This window comes from Macaca mulatta, chromosome 16 (assembly GCF_049350105.2).
Source record: "Macaca mulatta isolate MMU2019108-1 chromosome 16, T2T-MMU8v2.0, whole genome shotgun sequence".
Lineage (NCBI taxonomy): Eukaryota > Metazoa > Chordata > Mammalia > Primates > Cercopithecidae > Macaca > Macaca mulatta.
Window position 1 is genome coordinate 84,880,625 of NC_133421.1, and position 25,298 is coordinate 84,905,922.

The following is a 25,298-nucleotide window of genomic DNA, read 5'->3' on the forward strand; positions in this document are numbered from 1 at the left end:
CCGCCACCTCGCCCGGCTAGTTTTTTGTATTTTTTTAGTAGAGACGGGGTTTCACTGGGTTAGCCAGGATGGTCTTGATCTGCTGACCTCGTGATCCGCCCGTCTCGGCCTCCCAAAGTGCTGGGATTACAGGCTTGAGCCACCGCGCCCGGCCCCTGGTGTTTCTTAAACACACTAAAGTTTGAGGCCGGGCACAGTAGCTCATGCCTGTAGTCCCAGCACTTTGGGAGGCCAAGGTGAGGGGATCATCTGAGCTCAGGAGTTCAAGACGAGCCTGGACAACATGGTGAAACCTCGTCTCTACTATAAATACAAAAATTAGCCGGGTGTAGCTGGCATACCCAGCTACTCTGGAGGCTGAGGCTGGAGAATTGCTTGAAACCAGGAGGCAGAGGTTGCCGTGAGCTGAGATTGCGCAATTGCATTCCAGCCTGGGTGACAGAGTGTGACTCTGTTTCAAAGAAAAAAAAAAAGGAATAAATAATAACGTTTGAGAAACACAAGCCATTATAAAATAAATATAAACCAAAAAGGTCGGGCACTGTGGCTCACACCTGGAATCCCAGCCCTTTGGGAGACCAAGGCAGGCAGATCATCTGAAGTCAGGAGTTCAAGACCAGCCTGGCCAAAACATGTTGAAATCCCATCTCTACTAAAAATATAAAAATTAGCCGGGCATGGTGGCAGGCGCCTGTAGTCCCAGCTACTCGGGAGGCTGAGTCAGGGGAATCACTTGAACCCGGGAGGCAGAGGTTGCAGTGAGCAGAGATGGCGCCACTGAACTCCAGCCTGGGTGACAACACAGCGAGACTCTGTCTTAGAATAAGTAAGTAAGTAAATAAATAAATAAATAAAATACAAAAATTAGCTGGGCATCGTGGCAGCCACCTGTAGTCCCAGCTACTCAGGAGGCTGAGGCAGGAGAATTGCTTGAAACTAGGGGGCAGAGGTTGCCGTGAGCCGAGATTGCGCCATTGCACTCCAGCCTGGGCGACACTGCAGACTCTCAAAAAAATAAAATAAAATAAATAAAACTAAAAAATAGGCCGGGCGCGGTGGCTCACGCCTGTAATCCCAGCACTTTGGGAGGCCAAGGCGGGCGGATCACAAGGTCAGGAGATCGAGACCACGGTGAAACCCCGTCTCTACTAAAAATACAAAAAATTAGCCGGGCGCAGTTGTGGGCGCCTGTAGTCCCAGCTACTCGGGAGGCTGAGGCAGGAGAATGGCGTGAACCCGGGAGGCGGAGCTTGCAGTGAGCCGAGATCGCGCCACTGCACTCCAGCCTGGGCAACAGAGCGAGACTCCGTCTCAAAAAATAAAATAAAATAAAATAAAATAAACCAAAAGAAGTTTCTGACACTCCCTGGTTCCTCACTAATCATCTGCTTCATAGGATAAGACCTGCGTGCCCTTTGAGAACTAATCCAAACCAACCACTCTAGCCTTGTTTCTCATCTTGAAGCCTCTGCTTTGGTCATATTCAATTACTTGGGGTTCCTAAATGTTCCCTCTCAACTTCAAGATTTTGTACATTGTAGGCATTCGAGGATTCACTGAATGAATGAATGAATGAATGAATTGAAACTATCAGCTGGATGTAGTGGCTCATGTCTGTAATTCTAGCACTTTGGGAGGACAAGGTGAGAGGATTGCTTGAGCCCAGGAGATTATGGCTGCAATAACCTATGATCGTGCCTCTGCACTCCAGCCTGGGTGACAGAGTGAGACCCTACCTCAAAAAACAACAACAACAAAAACCTATTACTAGGCCAGGTGCAATGGCTCATGCCTGTAATCCCAGCACTTTGGGAGGGCAAGGTGGGTGGATCACCTGAGGCCAGGAGTTCCGAGACCAGCCTGGCTAATAGACGAAACCCTGTCTCTACTGAAAATACAAAAATTAGCCAGGCATAGTGGTGCATGCCTGTAATTCAAGCTACTTGGGAGACTGAGACAGGAGAATCGCTTGAACTCGGGAGGTGGAGGTTGCAGTGAGCCGAGATTGTGCCAATGCACTCCAGCGTAGGTGACAGAGCAAGACCCTGTCTCAAACAAAAACAAACAAAAAAAACTATTACTATGTGTAAGATCCTATGACACTGGAAATACCAATAAGGGGAGACAAAATCTCTGACTCATATAACTTATGATTGGCGGAGGAGGGCCGGGCGCGGTGGCTCACGCCTGTAATTCCAGCACTTTGGGAGGCCGAGGTGGGTGGATCACGAGGTCAGGAGATCGAGACCATCCTGGCTAACACGGTGAAACCCTGTCTTTACTAAAAATACAAAAAATTAGCCGGGTGTGGTGGCGAGCGCCTGTAATCCCAGCCACTGGGAGGCTGAGGCAGGAGAATGGCATGAACCCAGGAGGCGGAGCTTGCAGTGAGCTCAGATCGCACCACTGCACTCCTGCCTGGGCAACAGGGTGAGACTCTGTCTCAAAAAAAAAAAAAAAAAAAAAAAAGATTGGCGGAGGAGGAAATACACAAGAAGTGAAAGAGAAAGAGAACTGACAACTATTGAATACCTGCCACTTCTCAGGCACTAAGTGGGACATTACTAATGTTAGCTCATTTTCTGCTTACACAAACTATTCCAAGCAGGTGTAGTAGTTATTTGCTACTCACTCTCAAAGGGGTTAAGTAACCTGTTATCACACAGCTAGAAAGTAGTGTTAACTGAGCTCCTACTATGTGCTAAGGAAAAGACCAAGAGATACTGGCTGGGCATGGTGGCTCATACCTGTAATCCCAGCACTTTGGGAGGCCAAGACGGGCCGATCACCTGAGGTCAGGAGTTCAAGACCAGCCTGGCCAACATGGTGAAACCCCGTCTCTACTAAAAATACAAAAAAATTAGCTGGCGTGGCAGTGGGCGCCTGTAATCCCAGCTACTCAGGAGGCTGAGGCAGGAGAATCACTTGAACCCGGGAGGCAGAGGTTGCTATGAGCCAAGATTGCACCACTGCACTCCTGCCTGGGCGAGAGGAGCAAGACTCTGTCTAAAATAATAATAATAATAATAATAATAGTAATAATAATACCTGCCAACCTATTACACTAAATTACAAAATCACCTTCAGGCAAAGGAGGAATTTGTATAAGATGCATGTTCGGCAGGGGGCAGTGGCTCACGCCTGTAATCCCAGCACTTTGGACGGCCAGGGCGGTTGAATCACGAGGTCAGGAGTTCAAGACCAGCCTGACCAACATGGTGAAACCCCATCTCTACTAAAAATACAAAAAATTAGGTGGATGTGGTGGCAGGCACCTGTAATCCCAGCTACTCAGGAGGCTGAGGCAGGAGAATCACTTGAACCCAGGAGGCAGAGGTTGCAGTGAGCTGTGATCGCGCCACTGCACTCTAGCCTGGGCAACAGAATGAGACTCCATCTCAAAAAAAAAAAAAAAAAAATCAAAATAATAATAATAATAATAATAATAGTAATAATGCACATTCAAGGCCGGGCTTAGTGACTCACTCCTGTAATCCCAGCACTTTGGGAGGCTGAGGCGGGTGGATCACCTGAGGTCAGGAGTTCGAGACCAACCTGGCTAACATGGTGAAACCCCATCTCTAATAAAAATACAAAAATTATCCGGGCGCAGTGGCGCACACCTATAATCCCAGCTACTCAGGAGGCTGAGGCAGGATAATTGCTTGAACCTGGGAGGCGAAAGATGCAGTGAGCTGAGATCATGCCACTGCACTCCTGCCTGGGCAACAAGAGCAAAACTTCATCTAAAAAAAAAAAAGGCCAGGCACAGTGGCTCATGCCTGTAATCCCAGAACTTTGGGAGGCCGAAGCAGGTGGATCACCTGAGGTCAGGAGTTCAAGACTAACCTTGTCAACACGGTAAAACCCTGTTTCTACTAAATATATAAAAATTAGCTGGGCGTGGTGGTGAGTGCCTGTGATGCCAGCTACTCAGGAGGCTGAGGCAGGAGAATTGCTTGAAACCAGAGGTTGCCATGAGCTGAGATCACGTCACTGCACAGCCTGGGCAACAAGAGCAAAACTTCATCTCAAAAAAAAAAAAAAACAAAAGAAACATGCTCAAATATCTGAGCAATACATATTCCAAGGGCACATTGAAATTCTGGGAGCTGGACCTAGGGAATGTAATGAAATTATATCCTGAGAATCCTTTTGCAATTTCCAGGAAAAAATTGTGAAGAGATAGAAATTTCCACCGGGGGCGGTGGCTCACGCCTGTAATCCCAGCACTTTGGGAGGCTGAGGCGGGCAGATCACGAGGTCAGGAGATCGAGACCATCCTGGCTAACATGGTGAAACCCCGTCTCTATTAAAATACAAAAACATTAGCCGGGCATGGTGGTAGGCGCCTGTAGTACCAGCTACTTGGGAGGCTGAGGCAGGAGAATGGCATGAACCCAGGAGGCGGAGCTTGCAGTGAGCCGAGATCGCGCTACTGCACTCCAGCCTGGGCAACAGAGCGAGACTCCGTTGCAAAAAAAAAAAAAAAAGAAAAGAAAAGAAAAAAGATAGAAATTTCAGGCCGGGCGCGGTGGCTCACGTCTGTAATCCCAGCACTTTGGGAGGCCGAGGCGGGTGGATCATGAGGTCAGGAGTTCGAGACCATCCTGGCTAACATGGTGAAACCCCGTCTCTACTAAAATTACAAAAAATTAGCCGGGCGTGGTGGCATGCGCCTGTAGTCCCAGCTACTTGGGAAGCTGAGGCAGGAGAATGGCGTGAACACGGGAGGTGGAGCGGAGCTTGCAGTGAGCTGAGATTGTGCCACTGCACTCCAGCCTGGGCGACAGAGCGAGACTCCGTCTCAAAAAAAAAAAAAAAAAAAAAAAGAAAAAAAAAAAAAAGAAATTTCCTATTAATATTCTCCCTCCATCATTTTTTTTTTTTTTCGAGATGGGGTCTTGCTCTGTTGCCAGGCTGGAGTGCAGTGGCGCGATCTCCCCTCACTGCAACCTCCACCTCCCGGGTTCAAGTGATTCTCCTGGCTCAGCCTCCTGAGTAGCTGAGACCACAGGTGCGTGCCACCACGCTCAGCTAGTTTTTTATTTTTAGTAGAGATAAATAGGGGTTTCACTATGTTGGCCAGGATGGTCTTGATCTCTTGACCCTGTGATTGCCCACCTCAGTCAACCAAAGTGCTGGGATTATAGGCGTGAGCCACTGCACCTCTCTCTCCATCATTTTTATAGGGGTGGGAGGAAAGGGATAGCTGTGCACTGAAAAAGGATGCTTTAGAAAAAGAAAGTGGGTCTGGGCATGGTGTCTCACCCCTAGAATCCCAGCACTTTGGCATGCCTGGCAGGCCGAGTTGGGTGGTTCGAGGCCAGCCTAGGCATCATGGTGAAACCTTGTCTCTATCAGAAATACAAAAAATCAGCCAGGCATAGTGGCGCTTGCCTGAGGTTCCAGCTACTCAAGAAGCTGAGACGGGAGGATCACTTGAGTCCAGGAAGCAAAGGCTGCAGTGAGCTGTGACTGCACTACTGCTCTCCAGCCTGGATGACATAATGAGGCCCCATCTCAAAAAAAAAAACAGGAAAAGAAAAAGAAAGTGGACTGGGAGACAGTGGCTCATTTAAGTAATCCCAGCACCGTGGCAGGCCAAGGCATGAGGATCACTTGAGGCCAAGAGTTCAAGACCAGCCTGGGCAACATAGCAAGACCTCTGTCTCTAATAAATAAAAAATAAAATAAAAAAATAAATAAATAAGAATAAAAAAAATTTTTTTGAGACAGAGTCTCACTCTGTCACCCAAGCTGGAGTGCAATGGTGCGATCTTGGCTTACTGCAACCTCCACTTCCTGGGTTCACGTGATTCTTTTACCTCAATCTCCAGAGTAGCTGGGATTACAGGCTACGCCACCATGACTGGCTAATTTTTGTATTATTGTTATTGTTATTTTTAGAGACAGGGTCTTGCACTGTCAGCCAGGCTGGAGTGCAATGGTGCAATCTCAGCTCACTGCAAATCTCCCGGGTTCAAGCAATTCTCCTGCCTCAGCCTCCTCAGTAGCTGGGATTACAGGTGTGTGTCACCACGCCCGAATAATGTTTTTTTTTTTTTTTTTAGATGGAGTCTTGCTCTGTCGCCCAGGCTGGAGGGCAGTGGTGTGATCTTGGCTCACTGCAAGTTCCGCCAACCAGGTTCACGCCATTCTCCTGCCTCAGCCTCCCAAGTAGCCGGGACTACAGGCATGCGTCACCACGCCCAGCTATTTTTCAATTTATGTATTTTTAATTTTTTTTTGTATTTTTAGTAGAGACGGGGTTTCACTGTGTTAGCCAGGATGGTCTTGATCTCCTGACTTCATGACCCACCTGCCTCAGCCTCTCAAAGTGCTGGGACTACAGGTGTGAGTTTGAGACAGAGTCTCCTTCTGTTGCCCAGGCTGGAGTGCAGTGGCGTGATCTCTGCTCACTGCAACCTTGCCTCCTGGGTTCAAGCGATTCTCCTGCCTCAGCCTCCTGAGTAGCTGGGGTTACAGGTGAGCGCCACCAAGTCTGGCTAATTTTTTTTGTATTTTTAGTAGAGATAGGGTTTCACCATGTTTTTCAGGCTGGTCTCGAACTCCAGACCTCGTGCTTCGCCTCCCTTGGCCTTCCAAAGTGCTAGGATTACAGGCATGAGCCACCGGGCCCAGTCAATTTTATTTATTTATTTATTTTTATTTTTTTTTTTGAGACAGGGTCTCACTCTGTCATCCAGGCTGGAGTGCAATGGCACCATTGCATCATCTCGGCTCACTGCAAGCTCCGCCTCCCGGGTTCACGCCGTTCTCCTGCCTCAGCCTGCGGAGTAGCTGGGACTATAGGCTCCCACCACCACTCCCGGCTAATTTTTGGTGTTTTTAGTAGAGACAGGAATTTTATTGTTTTTGTTTTGTTTTGTTTTCTTTTCTTTTTTTTTGAGACGGAGTTTTGCTCTGTCGCCCAGGCTGGAGTGCAGTGGCGCGATCTTGGCTCACTGCAAGCTCCGCCTCCTGGGTTCACGCCATTCTCCTGCCTCAGCCTCCCGAGTAGCTGGTACTACAGGTGCCCACCACCATGCCTGGCTAATTATTATTATTATAATTTTTTGTATTTTTAGTAGAGGTGGGGTCGCACCATGTTAGCCAGAATGGTCTTGATCTCCTGACCTCGTGGTCTGCCTGCCTCAGCCTCCCACAGTGCTGGGATTACAGGTGTGAGCCACTGCGCCTGACCAGAACTGAGTAATTATTAAGTGGAACTCTGGGCTAAACTCTTAATTCTCACAAAGCCTCTGTCATAATTATCCCCATTTTACAGATGAAAAAAGTGAGACAGGCCGGGCGCGGTGGCTCATGCCTGTAATCCCAGCACTTTGGGAGGCTGAGACGGGCGGATCACGAGGTCAGGAGATCGAGACCATCCTGGTTAACACGATGAAACGCCGTATCTACTAAAAAATACAAAAAACTAGCCGGCGAGGTGGCTGGTGCCTATAGTCCCAGCTACTTGGGAGGCTGAGGCAGGAGAATGGCGTAAACCCGGGAGGCGGAACTTGCGGTGAGCTGAGATCCGGCCACTGCACTCCAGCCTGGGCGACAGAGCAAGACTCCGTCTCAAAAAAAAAAAAGAAAAAGAAAAAAGTGAGACAGAGAATGGATGGGCAACTTGGTCACCTAACTTGAAGTGGCAGAGCCAGTGTGGAACTTAGATCTTCTGACTCAGAGCCCAGTGCTTAATTATTGTAGAACTGCTGCTGTGGAAAGCCACAGAGAGAAAACATACCAAAGGAAGGAAAAAAAGAAAAATTCCGGCCGGGCAAGGTGACTCACGCCTGTAATCCCAGCACTTTGGGAGGCCGAGGTGGGCGGATCATGAGGTCAGGAGATCGAGACCATCCTGGCTACAGTGAAACCCTGTCTCTACTAGAAGTACAAAAAATTAGCCGGGCATGGTGGCGGGCACCTGTAGTCCCAACTACTCGGGAGGCTGAGGCAGGAGAATGGCATGAACCCGGGAGGAAGAGCTTGCAGTGAGCCGAGATCATGCCACTGCACTCCAGCCTGGGCGACTGAGCGAGACTCCGTATCAAAAAAAAAAAAAAAAAAAAAAAAATTTCATAGAATAGTACCAGGAACACCAGTCAAGTTGTCGTGACCTAAATTTGTGTGTGTGTGTGTTTTGTCTCCTCCAGTAGAATAGAAGTTGCACAGAAGCAGAGGTCTGTCTGTAGTATCACACTTTTATTTCCAGCAGCAAGCACAGTTTCTGGGTCCTACTAGGTAAATAAAAGAATTAATGGGGAGAGACAGTGAGCAGTTTGTACCATTAACGGTTAACTAGAAACTCTGGTAAGAGGCCCAGTGCAGTGGCTCACGCATGTAATCCCAGAACTTTGGGAGGCCGAGGTGGGCGGATCACCTGAGGCTGGGGGTTGGAGACCAGCCTGACCAACATGGAAAAACCCCGTCTCTAGTAAAAATACAAAATTAGCTAGACGTGGTGGCGCATGCCTGTAATCCCAGCTACTCAAGAGGCTGAGGCAAGATAATCGCTTGAACCAGGGAGGCGGAGGTTGTGGTGAGTTGAGATCGCATCATTGTACTCCAGCCTGGGCAACAAGAGTAAAACTCCATCTCAGAAAAACAAACAAACAAACAAAAAAGAACTACAGAGTAAGGGCCAGGCATGGTAGCTCACGCTTGTAATCCCAGCTCTTTGCAAGGCTGAGGCAGGCAGATCACCTGAGGTGAGCAGTTCAAGACCAGCCTGGGCAATATGGTGAAACCCCGTCTCTACTAAAAATACAAAAATTAGCCTGGCATGTTGGCATACGCCTGTAATCCCAGTTACTTGGGAGGCTGAGGCAGGAAAATCACTTGAACCTCGGAGGCAGAAGATACAGTGAGCCGAGATAGTACCACTGCACTCCAGCTTAGGGACAGAGCGAGACTCTATCTCAGGGAAAAAAAAAAAAAAAGAAAAGGAAAAAGAAATACAGAGTAAGAATAGACTGAACTGTCAGGGTGCAGTGGCTCATGCCTGTAATCCCAGCATTTTGAGAGACCAAGGCAGGAGCATCTCTTGAGCTAAGGAGTTTAAGACAAGCCTGGGCAATATAGCAAAACCCCATGTATGTTGCAAAAAAAAAAAAAAAAAAAATTAGCAGTGAGCCAAGATTGCACCACTGCACTCCAGCCTGGGTGACAGAGTGAAACCCCATCTCTCTCTCTCTCTCTCTCACACACACACACACACACACACACACACACACACAAACACAAAAGGATCAACTAGCCAGAATTCTGCAGGATCAGCTGCCAAAGAAAAATACATCATTCCTAAAAGGGGTAAGAGGGCCGGGCATGGTGACACACGTCTGTAATCCCAGCACTTTGGGAGGCCAAGGCAGGAAAATCACAAGGTCAGGAGTTTGAGACAAGTTTGACCAACGTGGTGAAACCTTGTCTCTATTAAAAATACAAAAATTGGCTGGGCGCGGTGGCTCAAGCCTGTAATCCCAGCACTTTGGGAGGCCGAGACGGGCGGATCCCGAGGTCAGGAGATCGAGACCATCCTGGCTAACATGGTGAAACCCCGTCTCTTTTAAAAAATACAAAAAACTAGCTGGGCGAGGTGGTGGGCGCCTGTAGTCCCAGCTACTCGGGAGGCTGAGGCAGGAGAATAGAGTAAACCCGGGAGGCGGAGCTTGCAGTGAGCTGAGATCTGGCCACTGCAGTCCAGCCTGGGCGACAGAGCAAGACTCCGTCTCAAAAACAAAACAAAACAAAACAAAACAAAAATTAGCCAGGTGTGGTGGCCCATGCCTGTAATCCCAGCTACTCAGGAGGCTGAGGCAGGAGAATTGCTTGAATCTGGAAGGCGGAGGTTGCAGTGAGCCGAGATCGTGCTGTTGCACTCCAGCCTGGGCAACAGAGCGAGACTACATCTTGAAAAAAAAAAAAAAGGCCGGGCGCGGTGGCTCAAGCCTGTAATCCCAGCACTTTGGGAGGCCGAGACGGGCGGATCACGAGGCCAGGAGATCGAGAGACAATCCCGGCTAACACGGTGAAACCCCGTCTCTACTAAAAAATACAAAAAAAAAAACTAGCCGGGCGAGGTGGCGGGCGCCTGTAGTCCCAGCTACTCGGGAGGCTGAGGCAGGAGAACGGCATAAACCCGGGAGGCGGAGCTTGCAGTGAGCTGAGATCCGGCCACTGCACTCCAGCCTGGGTGACAGAGCAAGACTCCGTCTCAAAAAAAAAAAAAAAAAAAAGAAAAAAAAAAAAATTAGCCAGGCATGGTGGCACACACCTGTAGTCCCAGCTACTGGGAAGGCTGAGCCAAGAGAACTGCTTGAAGCCAGGAGATGGAGGTTGCATTGAGCCGAGATCATGCCACTGTACTCCAGCCTAGGTGAGAGAGTGAGATTCTGTCTCAAAGAAAAAATCTAAAAGGGGTAGGAGAACAAGAATCATAGAGTTTTGTTTACAGCTTTAAGTCCTTGCCAGAAAAAAAAAAAAAAAAAAAAAGTCCTTGCCAGAATCCCTAAACACATACCAAATTTATAATACACGTGACTAAACTTGTGTACTTTATACCATCAAATTTTCTTTTTTTTTTTCTTTTTGTTTTTTTTTGAGACGGAGTCTCGCTCTGTCGCCCAAGCTGGAGTGCAGTGGCCAGATCTCAGCTCACTGCAAGCTCCGCCTCCCGGGTTCACGCCATTCTCCTGCCTCAGCCTCGCAAGTAGCTGGGACTACAGGCGCCCGCCACCTCGCCCGGCTAGTTTTTTGTACTTTTTAGTAGAGACGGGGTTTCACCGTATTAACCAGGATGGTCTCGATCTCCTGACCTCGTGATTCGCCCGTCTCGGCCTCCCAAAGTGCTGGTTCACCGCGCCCGGCCAAAATTTTCTTTCATTCTATAACATAGTTTAGTTGAGTACTTCAGCTATTTGTGAATACTGTACGAATGTGAATAGTGAATTCTGGCCAGGTGCAGTGACTCACGCCTGTAATCCCATCACTTTGGGAGGCCGAGACAGGTGGATCACGTGAGATCAAGAGTTCAAAACCATCCTAGCCAACGTGACCAAATGCTGTTTCTACTAAAAATACAAAAATTAGCTAGATGATGGTGACGCGTGCCTATAATCCCAGTTACTCAGGCAGCTGAGGCAGGAGAATCGTTTGAGCCTGGGAGGCAGAGGTTGTGGTGAGCCAAGATCCTGCCACTGCAATCCAATCTGGGTGACAGAGAGAGACACTGTCTCAAAAACAAACAAAAAAAAACTGAATTTCTCAATACTGCAGGAAGCCTGGCGGCCGAATGCTGATGATATTGTAGAAACGCTATCGGCTAGGCTTCAGGGCTCACACCTGTAATCCCAGCACTTTGGGAGGCCGAGGCGGGCAGATCACTTGAAGTCAGGAGTTCAAGACCAGCCTGGACAACATGGTGAAATATCGTCTCTACTAAAAACACAAACATTAGCTGGGCATGGTGGTATGTGCCTGTAGTCCCAGTTACTAGGGAGGCTGAGGCATGAGGATCGCTTGAACATGGGAAGACGAGGCTGCAGTGAGCTGAGATCCTGCCACTGCACTCCAGCCTGCGCAACAGTGCAAGATTCCATCTCAAAAAATAAAGTAATTTAAAGAAAAACCTCTTTCTACCTGTGTCATGGCAAAAATGATGGGACCCAAGATTGTACTCACAGTGAATGCCAAGAAGCTAGCACAGGCTGAGTGTCTCTAATATGAAAATCTGAAATGGGAAATATTCCAAATTTCAAAACTTCTTGAGTACCAACATGATGCCACAAGTGGAAAATTCCACACTTGATACCTTGGCTTTCTTTCTTTCTTTTTCTTTTTTCTTTTTTTTTTTTTTTTGAGACAGAGTTTTGCTCTTGTTGCCTAGGCTGGAGTTCAATGGAGCGATCTCACCTCACTGCCACCTCTGCCTCCTGGGTTCAAGAGATTCTCCTGCCTCAGCCTCTCGAGTAGCTGGGACTACAGGCACCCGCCACCATGCCCGACTAATTTTTATATTTTTAGTAGAGATGGGGTTTTACCATATTGGCCAGGTTGGACTCGAACTCCTGACCTCGTGATCCGCTGGCCTTGGTCTCCCAAATTTTTTTTTTTTTTTTTGAGACGGAGTCTCACTCTGTCGCCCAGGCTGGAGTGCAGTGGCCGGATCTCAGCTCACTGCAAGCTCCGCCTCCCGGGTTTGCGCCATTCTCCTGCCTCAGCCTCCTGAGTAGCTGGGACTACAGGCGCCCACCACCTCGCCCGGCTATTTTTTTGTATTTTTTTAGTAGAGACGGGGTTTCACTGTGTTAGCCAGGATGGGACCTCCCAAATTACTGGGATTATAGGCGTGAGCCACCGTGCCCGGCCTTCTTCTTTTTTTTTAATTACGTTTTATTTTATTTTGTATTGGGACAGAGTCTTGCTCTTTGGCCCAGGCTGGAATGTAGTGACATCATCATGGCTCACTGCAGCCTCAACCTCCTGGGCTCAAGCGATTCTCCCACCTCAGCCTCCCATAAGTAGCTGCGACCACAAGCATGTGTCACCATGCTAATTTTTTTTTTTAATTTATTTATTATTATTATACTTTAAGTTGTAGGGTACATGTGCATAACGTGCAGGTTTGTTACATATGTATACTTGTGCCATGTTGCTGTGCTGCACCCATCAACTTGTCATTTACATCAGGTATAACTCCCAATGCAATCCCTCCCCCCTACCATGCTAATTTTTTAATTTTTTTCTCTTAATTGTGTTATATTTGGTAGAGACAATCTCACTATGTTGCCTAAACTGGTCTCAAGCTGCTGGGGTCAAGCAGTCCTCCCACCTCAGTCTCCCAAAGTGCTGGGATTACAGGTATGAGCCACAGCACCCAGCTCACCTTTGCTTTCTTTCTCTTTCTCTTTCCTTCCCTCCCTCACTCCCTCCTTCCTTTCTTTCTTTTCTTTCTCTCTCTTTCTTTTTTTTTTTTGAAACAGGGTGTCACTTTCTCACCGGAGTGCCAGGATCTCGGCTGACTGCAACCTCTGCCTCTGGAGCTCAAGCAATCACCCCAACCTCAGCCTCCCGAGTAGCTGGAACTATAGCATGTGCCACCACACCTGGATAATTTTGCTATTTTCTTTTTTTTTCTTTTTTTGAGACGGAGTCCCGCTCTGTCGCCCAGGTTGGAGTGCAGTGGCCGGATCTCGGCTCACTGCAAGCTCCACCTCTCGGGTTTACGCCATTCTCCTGCCTCAGCCTCCCGAGTAGCTGGGACTACAGGTGCCCGCCACTTCGCCCGGCTAGTTTTTTGTATTTTTTAGTAGAGACGGGTTTTCACCGTATTAGCCAGGATGGTCTCGATCTCCTGACCTCGTGATCCGCCCATCTCGGCCTCCCAAAGTGCTGGGATTACAGGCGCCCATCACGAAGTCCGGCTAATTTTTTTTTTTTTTTTTTTTGGTCACCCAGACTTGAGTGCAGTGGCACGATCTCGGCCGACTGCAACCTCTGCCTCCTGGGTTCAAACGATTCTCTTGCCTCAGGTGTCCGCCACCACGCCCAGCTAATTTTGTAATTTTAGTGGAGATAGGGTTTCTCCCTGTTGGTCAGGCTGATCTCGAACTCCCAACCTCAGGTGATCCACCCACCTCGACCTCCCAAAGTGCTGGGATTACAGGCGTGAGCCACCGCGCCCGGCCTAAATTTTGTATGTTTAGTAGAGATGGGGGTTTCCCCATATTGGCCACGCTGGTCTCGAACTCCTGAACTTGTGATCCACCCGCCTCGGCTTCCCAAAGTTTGGGGATTACAGGCGTGAGGCACCGCACCCTGCCCAAGCCCGGCTAATTTTTAAAATATTTTTAGTAGTGACGAGGTTTCATCATATTGGCCAGGCTGGTCTTGAACACCTGACCTCCAGTGATCCGCCCATCTCGGGCTGCCGAAGTGCTGGGATTAGAGGCTTGAGCCACCTCAAGCCTCTAATCCTTCAGGAGCATCGATTTTGTCCCCGTGCCTCTTTTTTTTTTTTTTTTTTTTTTTTGAGACGGAGTCTCGCTCTGTCGCCCAGGCTGGAGTGCAGTGGCACAATCTCGGCTCACTGCAAGCTCCGCCTCCCGGGTTCACGCCATTCTCCGGCCTCAGCCTCCCGAGTAGCTGGGACTACAGGCGCCCGCCACTGCGCCCGGCTAATTTTTTATATTTTTAGTAGAGACGGGGTTTCACCATGGTCTCGATCTCCTGACCTTGTGATCCGCCCGCCTCAGCCTTCCAAAGTGCTGGGATTACAGGCGTGAGCCACCGCGCCCGGCCTCCCCGTGCCTCTTGTGTGTGTTCTAGTGTGGGAGTGACGGCGACTGCTTTCCAGCACAAGCCCATTTGACTGGGTTTGGACAAGTGGCTGCTACGACACTAAGGTGGAGATAAGGATGGAGCGAGGACTCCCAGAGTTGGGAAAGCTTGCAGGCTTACTGGGACCTCAGTCCGGCACAAGTTCCCACCCAGGTGCCGCCGCCCCAGCCTACGCACGCGCAGTCGCACCGTCTCTGGCCAAGGGTTCCTCCTGCCCCGCCCGCCCTCTCCGGGGGCCTTCTCTCCGCTCGGCACCAGGGTGTCCGCGGCGCCGCCTGATCCCGTTAGCGCGGTACTGTGAGTGCAGTCCGTCCTCGGCGCTGTTTTCCCTGACTTGCTGTCGACGCCAGGAAGGAAGGACGCGCGCAGAGGACCGCAGAGGGGTGGCCGTGGCTGAGGGAAGAGAGCGCCGCAGCACTGAAGGTTTGGGCTTGCAGGCGCTGCAGGAGGCGCCCAGGCGGGGTCCTGTCTCTCAGCCAGCTCTGAGCGGGAGGCCTGAGCCGGAAGCATTGACGTCCCGGCGACTTCCCAGAGCCTGGGGTTCGGCGCTATGGAGGAGCTCGATGGCGAGCCAGCAGTCACTGTAAGGGCACCCCGAACAGGCTTGATCGTCCTTGTGGGTTGAGAACTGCGTCTGCTTCGTTACTTCAGGCTTGTCTGCTTCCCTACTGGCTGCGAGGCTCTCGTCCCCTTCCCTTGATTCAGTTGCCACTTTCCGGAGGTCGCAGTGTTAACTAGGTGCCCGACCTCGGGTCGTAGTGGTCGCGGGGTTTCTGCCACCAGTCACAAAGCCAGGCCTCGAAGGTCCCAGTCCGTCCCTTTCCTTCTTTTGTCTTGCTGACCTTTCTACTTCCCTCGCATTTCCTCTTGGGTATTAGAGTGGGTTCAGCCCAAGCAGAGGAATTTATGTTTTTCTTCCAGCCATATTAAGCTCTGCATCGCGGCACGTTGAGTTCTGCTTGTGTGACCTAAGGTTTATTAAACGTATTATCTCAGGAGACTATTCATATTTTATCGCTGTGCATTCAATTCCATTTGAACTTTGAAGAGAGTATGTCAACTGTGGATGATCTGTGATGTGTATAAAAAAAATTCATGGACTTTATGTGCGACATACCTACCGTTTCTGCTACTTGGAATGCTTTTGTTTTCCCTCTTTCTCTTGTTAACCGCTGACTGAGGCAGGTCTCAACCGATGAAGGTTTATTTAGCTAAGGTTGAGGATCCAACCGGGAAAAAACACAGGTCCCAGGAGGATCTGAGACTTGTGCTTTTTCCAGAGATGGTTTTGGGAACATCAGTAGTTAAAGAGGAAGGAACTAGCAGGAGGGGCAAAAAAGGGAGGTTAGGCAGTGAAGAGGCAAATGGTTACATTCTTGTGAGTCTCTGATTAGCCTCAGTAAATCTGCATTTTACCTGTGAAAAGAGGGAGTAGAGGAAAAATTTATGTATGCATTCATCTCAGGGTAGGTAGAGGGATGGTTTCATTTCTTTTTTTTTTTTTTTCTGAGACGGAGTCTCGCTCTGTTGCCCAGGCTGGAGTGCAGTGGCGCCCCTCTGGGCTCACTGCAAGCTCGGCCTCCTGGGTTCACACCATTCTCCTGCCTCAGCCTCCCCCAGTAGTTGGGACTACAGGCGCCCACCACCACGCCCGGCTAATTTTGTTTTGTATTTTTAGTAGAGACGGGATTTCACCGTGTTAGCCAGGATGGTCTGGATCTCCTGACCTCGTGATTTGCCCACCTCGGCCTCCCAAAGTGCTGGGATTACAAGTGTGAGCCACTGCGGCTGGCCTCTTTCTTTTTTTGAGACGGAGTCTCACTTTGTCACCAAGGGTGGAGTGCAGTGGCGCCATCTCAGCTCACTGCAACCTCTGGCTCCCAGGTTCAAGCGATTCTTCTACCTCACCCTCCTGAGTAGCTGAGATTACAGGTGCGTGCCACCACACCCAGCTAATTTTTATATTTTTGGTAGAGATGGGGTTTCACCATCTTGGTCAGGCTGGTCTTGAACTCCTGACCTCGTGATCCGCCTACCTCAGCCTCCCAAAGTGTTGGGATTACAGGCGTGAGCCACCACACCTGGCTAGGAGTTCGAGACCAGCCTGGCCAACATGGCGAAACCCCGTCTCTACTAAAAAAAATACAAAAATTAACCTAGCGTGGTGGCGCATGCCTGTAATCCCACCTACTCAAGAAGCTGAGGCAGGAGAATCGCTTGAACACAGGAGGCAGAGGTTGCAGTGAGCGGAGATCGTGAGATCGCGTCACTGCACTCCAGCCTGGGCAACAAGAGTTCGAACTCCTGGCCGGGCGCGGTGGCTCAAGCCTGTAATCCCAGCACTTTGGGAGGCCGAGACGGGCGGATCACAAGGTCAGGAGATCGAGACCATCCTGGCTAACACGGCGAAACCCCGTCTCTACTAAAAACACAAAAAATTAGCCGGGCGAGGTGGCGGCGCCTGTGGTCCCAGCTACTCGGGAGGCTGAGGCAGGAGAATGGCGGGAACCCGGGAGGCGGAGCTTGCAGTGAGCTGAGATCTGGCCACTGCACTCCAGCCTGGGCGACAGAGCGAGACTCCGTCTCAAAAAAAAAAAAAAAAAAAAAAAAAGAGTTCGAACTCCTGACCTCAGATGATCTGCCCACCTCAGCCTCCCAAAGTGCTGGGATTACAGGTGGGAGCCACTGTGCCCAGCACAAAATGAATTTTTCTTACTAGTGTTATAAGAAAATGTTATTGAAGGATACAATGTTATTACAGGACCAGCTGTGCTCTTCACTTAAAGTGTTTTTCAGCCAGGCCGGCATGGTGGAAAGTGTTTTTCAGCCAGGCGGGCACGGTGGCTCACGCCTGTAGTCCTAGCACTTTGGGAGGCTGAGGCGGGTGGATCACCTGAGCTCGGGAGTTTGTAACCAGCCTGGGCAATATGGTGAAACTCCATTTCTACTAAAAATGAAAAAAAAAAAAAAGCCGGGTATGGTTGCACACATCTATAGTCCCAGCTACTCAGGAGGTTGAGGCAGTAGAAGACCTTGAACCCAGGAGGCGGAGATTGGAGTGAGCTGAGATTGTGCCACTGTACACCAGGCTGGGAGACAGAGTGAGTCGTTGTCTCAAAAAAAAAAAAAAAAAAAAAGAATAGAACGACTTCAGTAAGAAGAACATTCTTCATTTTAGATTTCTATGTCTTATTTTACTAGGTGATTCCAGGTGTGAATTCCAAGAAGAACCAAATGTGTTTTGACTGGGGTCCAGGGGAGATGCTGGTGTGTGAAACCTCCTTCAGCAAAAAAGGTAGGGGTTTTTTTTGTTCCAAATTGTCCATCTTGGTACATCTGGTTGTTTTTCTGTTTATTACCTCAGATTTGACTAGTTGTGGACTGAAACAATTGAATTTGTTTTGTACCATTTTAATTTTCTTTATTTTGTTTTCAAGATACAACAGGGTTTTGTTGTGTCACCCAGGCTGGAGTACAGTGCGATCATGGCTCACTGCAGCCTCTACCTCCTGGGCTCAAGTGATCCTCCACCTCAGTCTTCCTGGTAGCTGAGACTACAGGTCACCGTGCCCCCATACCCAGCTAATTTTTTTTTTTTTTTTTGTAGAGATGGGAGTCTCGTTTTGTTGCCTAGGCTGGTCTCACACTTCTGACCTCGAGTGATCCTGCTGCATTTTGGCATTTTTATTTTTGAAATGTTAGCTATTTTAGATTTTCATTGATTTTTGAGATCTTGAAGATGTTGAATCCTGGAAAAAAATTAACAGTAGTTTTCATGAAAAATTTTCTTCATATTTAAAATGTCAAGCTTTTTATCTGTTTTTCTTTGTCCAAAGTGACCAAATTCCTCAGTAGCTTCCTTATTGTGAACCTTGCAGATGCTTGGCCATCACTTTTGTGTCCACAGCATGGATTCAGCTGAATAATAGTTCTGTAGGCTGAGCTAGCATCCAAAGCACAGATGGAGCTGGAGAGTGACATAGCTTGTCCTTGGCTTGATTTTCTAAGTTCCATCAGCTATTGGATAGGATGTGAATCTTTTTCTTTTCCTGATACAGTCTCCCTCCAGTAGCAGGATAAAACTGGAATCTTGACATTTGATTTGTTTTCTTTCTTTCCCTTCCTTCCGTCCGTCCGTCCGTCCGTCCGTCCGTCCGTCCGTCCGTCCATCCATCCATCCTTCCTAGATGGAGTCTCACTCTGTCCAGGCTGGAATGCAGTGGTGCGATCTTGGCTCACTGCCACCTCTGCCTCCCCGGTTAAAGCAATTCTCCTGCCTCAGTCTCCTGAGTAGCTGGGAATGAAGGCCCTCGCCACCACACCCAGCTAATTTTTGTATTTTTAGTAGAGACAGGGTTTTGCTATGTTGGCCAGCCTGGTCTCGAGCTCCTGACCTCGTGATCCGCCTGCCTTGGCCTCCCAGAGTGCTGGGATTATAGGCATGTGCCACCGTGCCCGGCCACAAAACATTTTTTTTAGAGTAGATTGACTTTTGGGGATGATCGTAATAGATGTTAATTTTTTTTTTTTTTTCTGTTTTGTTTCAGAAAAATCAGAGATGGTGCCAAGTTGCCCCTTTATCTATATCATCCGTAAGGATGTAGATGTTTACTCTCAAATCTTGAGAAAACTCTTCAATGAATCCCATGGAATCTTTTTGGGCCTCCAGAGAATTGATGAAGAGTTGACTGGAAAATCCAGAAAATCTCAGTAAGTTGGTTGCTGTTTGGTGTTGAAGCCCACTGTACACTGTGGAAAGCCAAATGAAGTACATTGGTGTCTTTTTGTGTGTTTTAAGGGTTGCGTAAAGAAATAAGAGACTCCTGGTTCTAGTTGAGGCATTAGTACTGGACAATGTACATTAGCAGTGATGGGAAGACTTAGCAGGAATATGCAAATGCTGTTGATTGGCTGGCTTGACAAGCTTTATTTATAGTCCTATTTTACTTACCCTCTAAAGAAGAAAATTTAGGCCACACAAGCATGTGAGAGTCATTGAATGAGGTCACATTGTTGGGAGATTTGAAAATTAATATAACAGTTTTGTCTCTAAAAATTATGGTTGAGACATTATCTGACAACAGACCAGAAAACTCTTGTAGTATTTATAGATTAGGATTTTCGTGAATTGTAGTTCATAACTTCATCATTATCAGAGTAGTACTTGTAAATTGTAGACTTTTGGGACCCACCGCAGATCATCAAAATCAAAATCTCTGGTTGGATCTTAAAATCTCCAGCACACTGGAGTTTAAGAACTCCTGTGTTAGACTTTTGTCAGCATCCCTTCACATGGCTAGGGCATGGGCAGTGTTGGTATATTACTTCTTTGATAAGCTTTTCACAAATGAATCATTCTGGACAAGACCCAGGTCAACTTCTGTGTGAGTGTGTGTGAGAGTGATTATTGGTTTTTTTTCTGTGTTTTTCAAGACAGAGTTTCACATTGTCGCCCAGGCTAGAGTGCAGTGGCGCGATCTCTGCTCACTGCAAGCTCCGCCTCCTGGGTTCAAGCCATTCTCCTGCCTCAGCCTCCTGAGTAGCTGGGGCTATAGGTCCCCGCCACCACGCCTGGCTAATTTTTTGTATTTTCAGTAGAGATGGGGTTTCACCGTGTTAGCCATGATGGTCTCCATATCCTGACCTCGTGATCCACCCGTCTTGGCCTCCCAAAGTGATGGGATTACAGGCTTGAGCCACCGCGCCCGGCCTTTTTTGTTGTTGTTGTTGAGACGAAGTCTTGCTCAGTCACCCAGGCTGGAGTGCGGTGGCGCGATCTCGGCTCACTGCAAGCTCTGCCTCCCGGGTTCACGCCATTCTCCTGCCTCAGCCTCCCGAGCAGCTGGGACTACAGGTGCCCGTCACTACTCCTGGCTAATTTTTTTGTATTTTTAGTAGAGACGGGGTTTTACCATGTTAGCCAGGATGGTCTTGATCTCCTGACCTCGTGATCTGCCCATCTTGGCCTCCCAAAGTGTTGGGATTATAGGCGTGAGCCACCGCGCCTGGCCGTGCCCTGTTTTTTTTGACTCTGTTACCTGGGCTGGAGTGCAGTGGCAATCTCGGCCCACTGCAGCCTCTGCCTCCTGGGTTCAAGCCATTCTCCTGCCTCAGCCTCCCGAATAGCTGGGATTACAGGTGCGTGCCACCACGCCTGGCTAATTTTTGCATTTTTAGTAGAGAGGGTTTCATCATGTTGGCCAGGCCGGTCTTGAACTCCTGACCTCAAGTGATCTGCCCACTTCGGCCTCCCAAAGTGCTGGGATTATAGGCGTGAGCCACTGCACCTGGCCTGATTATTGGTTTTAAGGGACTCTGGTGGGTAATATTGGTGAGTTTGAGAAATCTATTGTCACTTCTAGGAAAAAACATGTCAAAAGTCCTGTAATTCCTTGATGGCAGGGGACCCTGTCTTATTTTTTATTTTTTATTTTTTTTTGAGATGGAGTCTCGCTCTGTCGCCCAGGTTGGAGTGCAATGACATGATCTTGGCTCACTGCAATCTCCGCCTCCCGAGTTCAAGAGATTCTCCTACCTCAGCCTCCCGAGTAGCTGGGATTTTTGTATTTTTAGTAGAGACTAAGTTTCACCAGGTTGGCCAGGCTGGTCTCAAACACCTGACCTCAGGTGGTCTGCCCACTTTCACCTCCCAAAGTGCTGGGATTACAGACCTGAGCCACTGGGCTCGGCCATTAAATAACTTTATGTATCTATTTTTTTGAGACAAGGTCTGACTAGTAGATTTCATCTGCAACAATTAATGTCAGTATGGGTTTATGGATATTAACTTTAGCCCATGGGTTGTTTTGTGGCGTTTTATTTTGTTGCCCAAGTTGTTCCAGCTTCAGAAGGTTACGAGCTCCTTCACAATGGCTCCCCTCTTTCTTTCAGCAAATTTCTACATTTATTTGAGTGTTTTCTTCTTTTCTAGCACTACAAGATGTTCCAGGCTCATCTTGTGTGTTATTTCATTTTTTATAGATTGGTTCGAGTGAGTAAAAACTACCGATCAGTCATAAGAGCATGTATGGAGGAAATGCACCAGGTTGCAAGTAAGGACTGTGTGTGTGTGTGTGTGTGTGTGTGTGTGTGTGTGTTGGTATTTTGAGTATTTATCTATGCATAAATACTGTGAGGTAAAGTTTGATTGATATTCCAGTCCAAAACTTACTTTTCCATCTTTCACAATCTTTACTTTTTTGGTAATCATTTAGAGTATTTTTTTTTTTTTTTTTTTTTTTTTTTTGAGACCGAGTGTCACTCTGTCGCCCAGGTTGAAGTGCTGTGGCATGAACTCAGGTCACTGCAACCTCCACCTCCCAGGTTCAAGCGATTCTCCAGCCTCAGCCAGCCTCCTGAGTGGCTGGGACTACAGTTGCATACCACCAAGCCCAGCTAATTTCTGTATTTTTAGTAGAGGTGGGGTTTCACTATGTTGGTCAGGCTGGTCTTGAACTCCTGGTCTCAAGTGATCTGCCTGCCTTGGACTCCCAGAGTGCTGGGATTACAGGAGTCAGCCACTGTGCCTGGACTTTTTTTTTTTTTCTGAGACAAGGTTGCCCAGGCTGGAGTGCAAAGACACATTGTGGCTCATTGCAGCCGTGACCTCACCTCCTGGGCTCAAGTGATCTTCCTACCTCAGCCTTCCAAGTAGTTGGGATTGCAGGTGTGTACCACCATGCCTGGCTATTAAAAAAAATTTTTGTCCCCTCTTCCTCAGAGACATTTGTTCTGATAATTTTTAAATTTTTTGTAGAGACAGGGTCTCCCTAATTTTGCCAAGGCTGGTCTTGAACTCCTGGGCTCAAGCAGTCCTTTCACATCAGCCTCCCAAGTGTTGGGCTTACAGGTGTGAGCCACACATGAAGCCACTCTGACAAAGGTCAGAGACCTTTATGGTAACTTTGTTGCAGTTGAAAGTGCCATTTGGTAACTTCAGGGCCTTTGGTTTGAGAATTGAAGGGATATGAAGCATTAATAACAAAAAAATCCATAGTTAGAAGAGATTATAATTTCTTTTAATTTTTGTCATTAAAGGAAACAAAGGCTCAGGCCATAGACCCTGGAATATTCAGCTATGAAAATAAGCCTAAGAGTTCCATTGCTCACTTAAAATGTTTTGTGTTTCGTTAGTTGCTGCTAAAGATCCAGCCAGCGGCCGCCAGTTCAGCAGCCAGGTAAGGGGAGTCACCTTTGTTGTTTTAGCACCACTGTGTCCTGTGTCCTGGGCACCCACCTGGGGTGGCTTTGCAGTTCCTGTTACGGCAGAAGTCTCTTCAGGGAGATAGGCAGCTCCTTTGGGTGACAGTGATTGTCTTGCCCCTTTCAAGGTCTAGCTCACAAGGAAATGCTTGTTAAATACTTGAGTGAATGTTTGGTTCTTCTTCTTCTTTTTTTTTTTTTTTTTTTGAGACGGAATCTCGCTCTGTCACTCAGGCTCGAGTGCCCTAGGTTCAAGCAGTTCTCCTGCCTCAGCCTCCAGAATAGCTGGGTCCTACAGGTGCGTACCACCGAGCCCAGCTACTTTTTGTATTTTTAGTAGAGATGGGGTTTCACCATGTTGGCCAGGCTGGTCTCAAACTCTTGAACTCAAGTGATCCACCCGCCTCGACCTCCCAAAGTGGTGGCATTACAGGCGTGAGCCACCGTGCTGGCCCTGAATGTTCAGTTCTTATGGAACATGTATGTCCTGACCAAATTGTGTTGAGGGGTTGTCACCCGAAATGGAGAACTAATCTTGTGAGATCACTGTTCAGTCTCATAAACACTACTCACTTCTCGAACTCAATATTTTTTTTTTTCTTTGAAAGACAGGGTCTCTCTATGTTGTCAAAGCTGGTCTCGAACTCCTGGGCTCAAGTGGTCCTCCTGCCTTGGCCTCCCAAAGTGCTGGGATTATAGGTGTGAGCTGCCACACCTAACCAAACTCAACATTTTTACTGAGTTGCAAGTGGCTCTACTTTACTTGGAGCTGGAAGATGACTTTTTCCTTAGTAGATGCTTCATATTAAATACTTTTCAAAGTCAGTAAGTGACTAGGCGGTAATTCAGTGTCTCTGAAGTACCCTTATAAACAAGTCATCGTGGTGTCTGTGGACCGAAGGATGGTGAGGAGAGGAAGCCTGCATATTCCTAAGGGCAAGGTCCAGGTCTGATTTATTTCGGGGTCTTATATTGGGCTTTCCCATTAATAGACTGTTTCCTAAACTTCAGTCCTTGGAATACCAACTTCACAATTCTTGCTCTGTCTACGTGTTTCGTGTCATCTACTGAATATTTTTGTAAATATCGTCTCTTCCTTTTACTCAAATGAAGTCCCTTGCTTGCTAAAGCATCAATTCATCGAGGTAGGCTGGGAGCAGTGGCTCACGCCTGTAATCCCAGCACTTTGGGAGACTGAGGTGGGCGGATCTCTTGGGGTCAGGAGTTCGAGACCATACTGGCCAACATGGAAACCCCGTCTACTAAAAATACAATATTTAGCCAGGCATGGTGGTGTGCACCTGTAATCCCAGCTACTCGGGAGGCTGAGGCAGGAGAATTGCTTGAACCCTGGAGGCAGAGGTTGCAGTGAGCCGAAATCATACCAGTGCACTCCAGCTTGGCTGACAGAGTGAGACTCTGTCTCCAAAAAAAAAAAAAAAAAAAAAAAAATAGCCAGGTGCGGTGGCTCATGCCTGTGATCCCAGCACTTTGGGAGGCCAAGTTGGGGGAGATCACCTGAGGTCAGGAGTTCAAGACCAGCCTGGCCAATGTGGTGAAACCCCGTCTTGACTAAAAATACAAAAAATTAGTTGGGCGTGGTGGCACACGCCTGTAATCCCAGCTACTGGGGAGGCTGAGGCAGGAGAATCACTTGAACCCAGGATGCGGAAGTTGCAGTGAGCCGAGATTATGCCACTGCACTGTAGCTTGGGCAACAAGAGCCAAACTCCATCTCAAAAAAAATAAAATCCTGTAATCCCAGCACTTTGGGAGGCCGAGATGGGCGGATCACGAGGTCAGGAGATCGAGACCATCCTGGCTAACACGGTGAAACCCTGTCTCTACTAAAAAATACAAAGAACTAGCCGGGCGAGGTGGCGGGCGCCTGTGGTCCCAGCTACTCGGGAGGCTGAGGCAGGAGAATGGCGTGAACCCGGGAGGCGGAGCTTGCAGTGAGCTGAGATCCGGCCACCGCACTCCAGCCTGGGTGACAGAGCGAGACTCCGTCTCAAAAAAAAAAAATAAAATAAAATAAAATAAAAAAGTAATAATTGGTGACATGCAAGTTATATTTTTTTCTTTTTTTCTTTTCTTTTTTTTTTTTTTTTTTTGAGATGGAGTCTCCCTCTGTCGCCCAGGCTGGAGTGCGGTGGCACGATCTCAGCTCACTGCAAGCTCCGCCTCCTGGGTTCACGCCATTTTCCTGCCTCAGCCTCCCGGGTAGCTGGGACTATACGTGCCCACAACCACTCCCAGCTAATTTTTTGTATTTTTAGTAGAGACGGAGTTTCACTGTGTTAGGATGATCTCGATGTCCTGACCTTGTGATCCACCCGTCTCGGCCTCCCAAAGTGCTGGGATTACAGGTGTGAGCCACCGCGCTTGGCCATATTTTTTTCTTTTTTTAAATTTTGAGGCCGGGCGCGGTGGCTCAAGCCTGTAATCCCAGCACTTTGGGAGGCCGAGGCGGGCGGATCACAAGGTCAGGAGATCGAGACCACAGTGAAACCCCGTCTCTACTAAAAATACAAAAAATTAGCCGGGCGCGGTGGCGGGCGCCTGTAGTCCCAGCTACTCAGGAGGCTGAGGCAGGAGAATGGCGGGAACCCGGGAGGCGGAGCTTGCAGTGAGCCGAGATCGCGCCACTGCACTCCAGCCTGGGCAACAGCGTGAGACTCCGTCTCAAAAAAAAAAAAAAAAAAAAAAAAAAAAAAATTTGAGACAGGGTCTCACTCTTGCCCAGG

General features: G+C 48.3%; 1 protein-coding gene across 4 annotated transcripts in view; it reads left to right on the top strand.

The window, feature by feature from the left end:
* The first annotated feature begins 14,857 nt into the window (after positions 1–14,857).
* NUP85 (nucleoporin 85) overlaps positions 14,858–25,298 on the top strand; it is a 33,981-nt gene continuing 23,540 nt past the window's right edge. For 3 of the 4 annotated variants that reach the window (XR_013407253.1, XM_015120304.2, XM_028836783.2), the window contains exons 1-5: positions 14,858–14,932; positions 17,551–17,644; positions 18,897–19,059; positions 21,331–21,401; positions 22,483–22,526. Coding sequence is in view for 3 of the 4 variants with exons in the window: in XM_015120304.2 (XP_014975790.1) it covers positions 14,900–14,932; positions 17,551–17,644; positions 18,897–19,059; positions 21,331–21,401; positions 22,483–22,526 (405 nt within the window). In the remaining variant the exon portion in view is untranslated. The remainder of the gene's footprint in view (positions 14,933–17,550; positions 17,645–18,896; positions 19,060–21,330; positions 21,402–22,482; positions 22,527–25,298) is intronic. The other variant, XM_077972748.1, reaches the window with a different exon arrangement.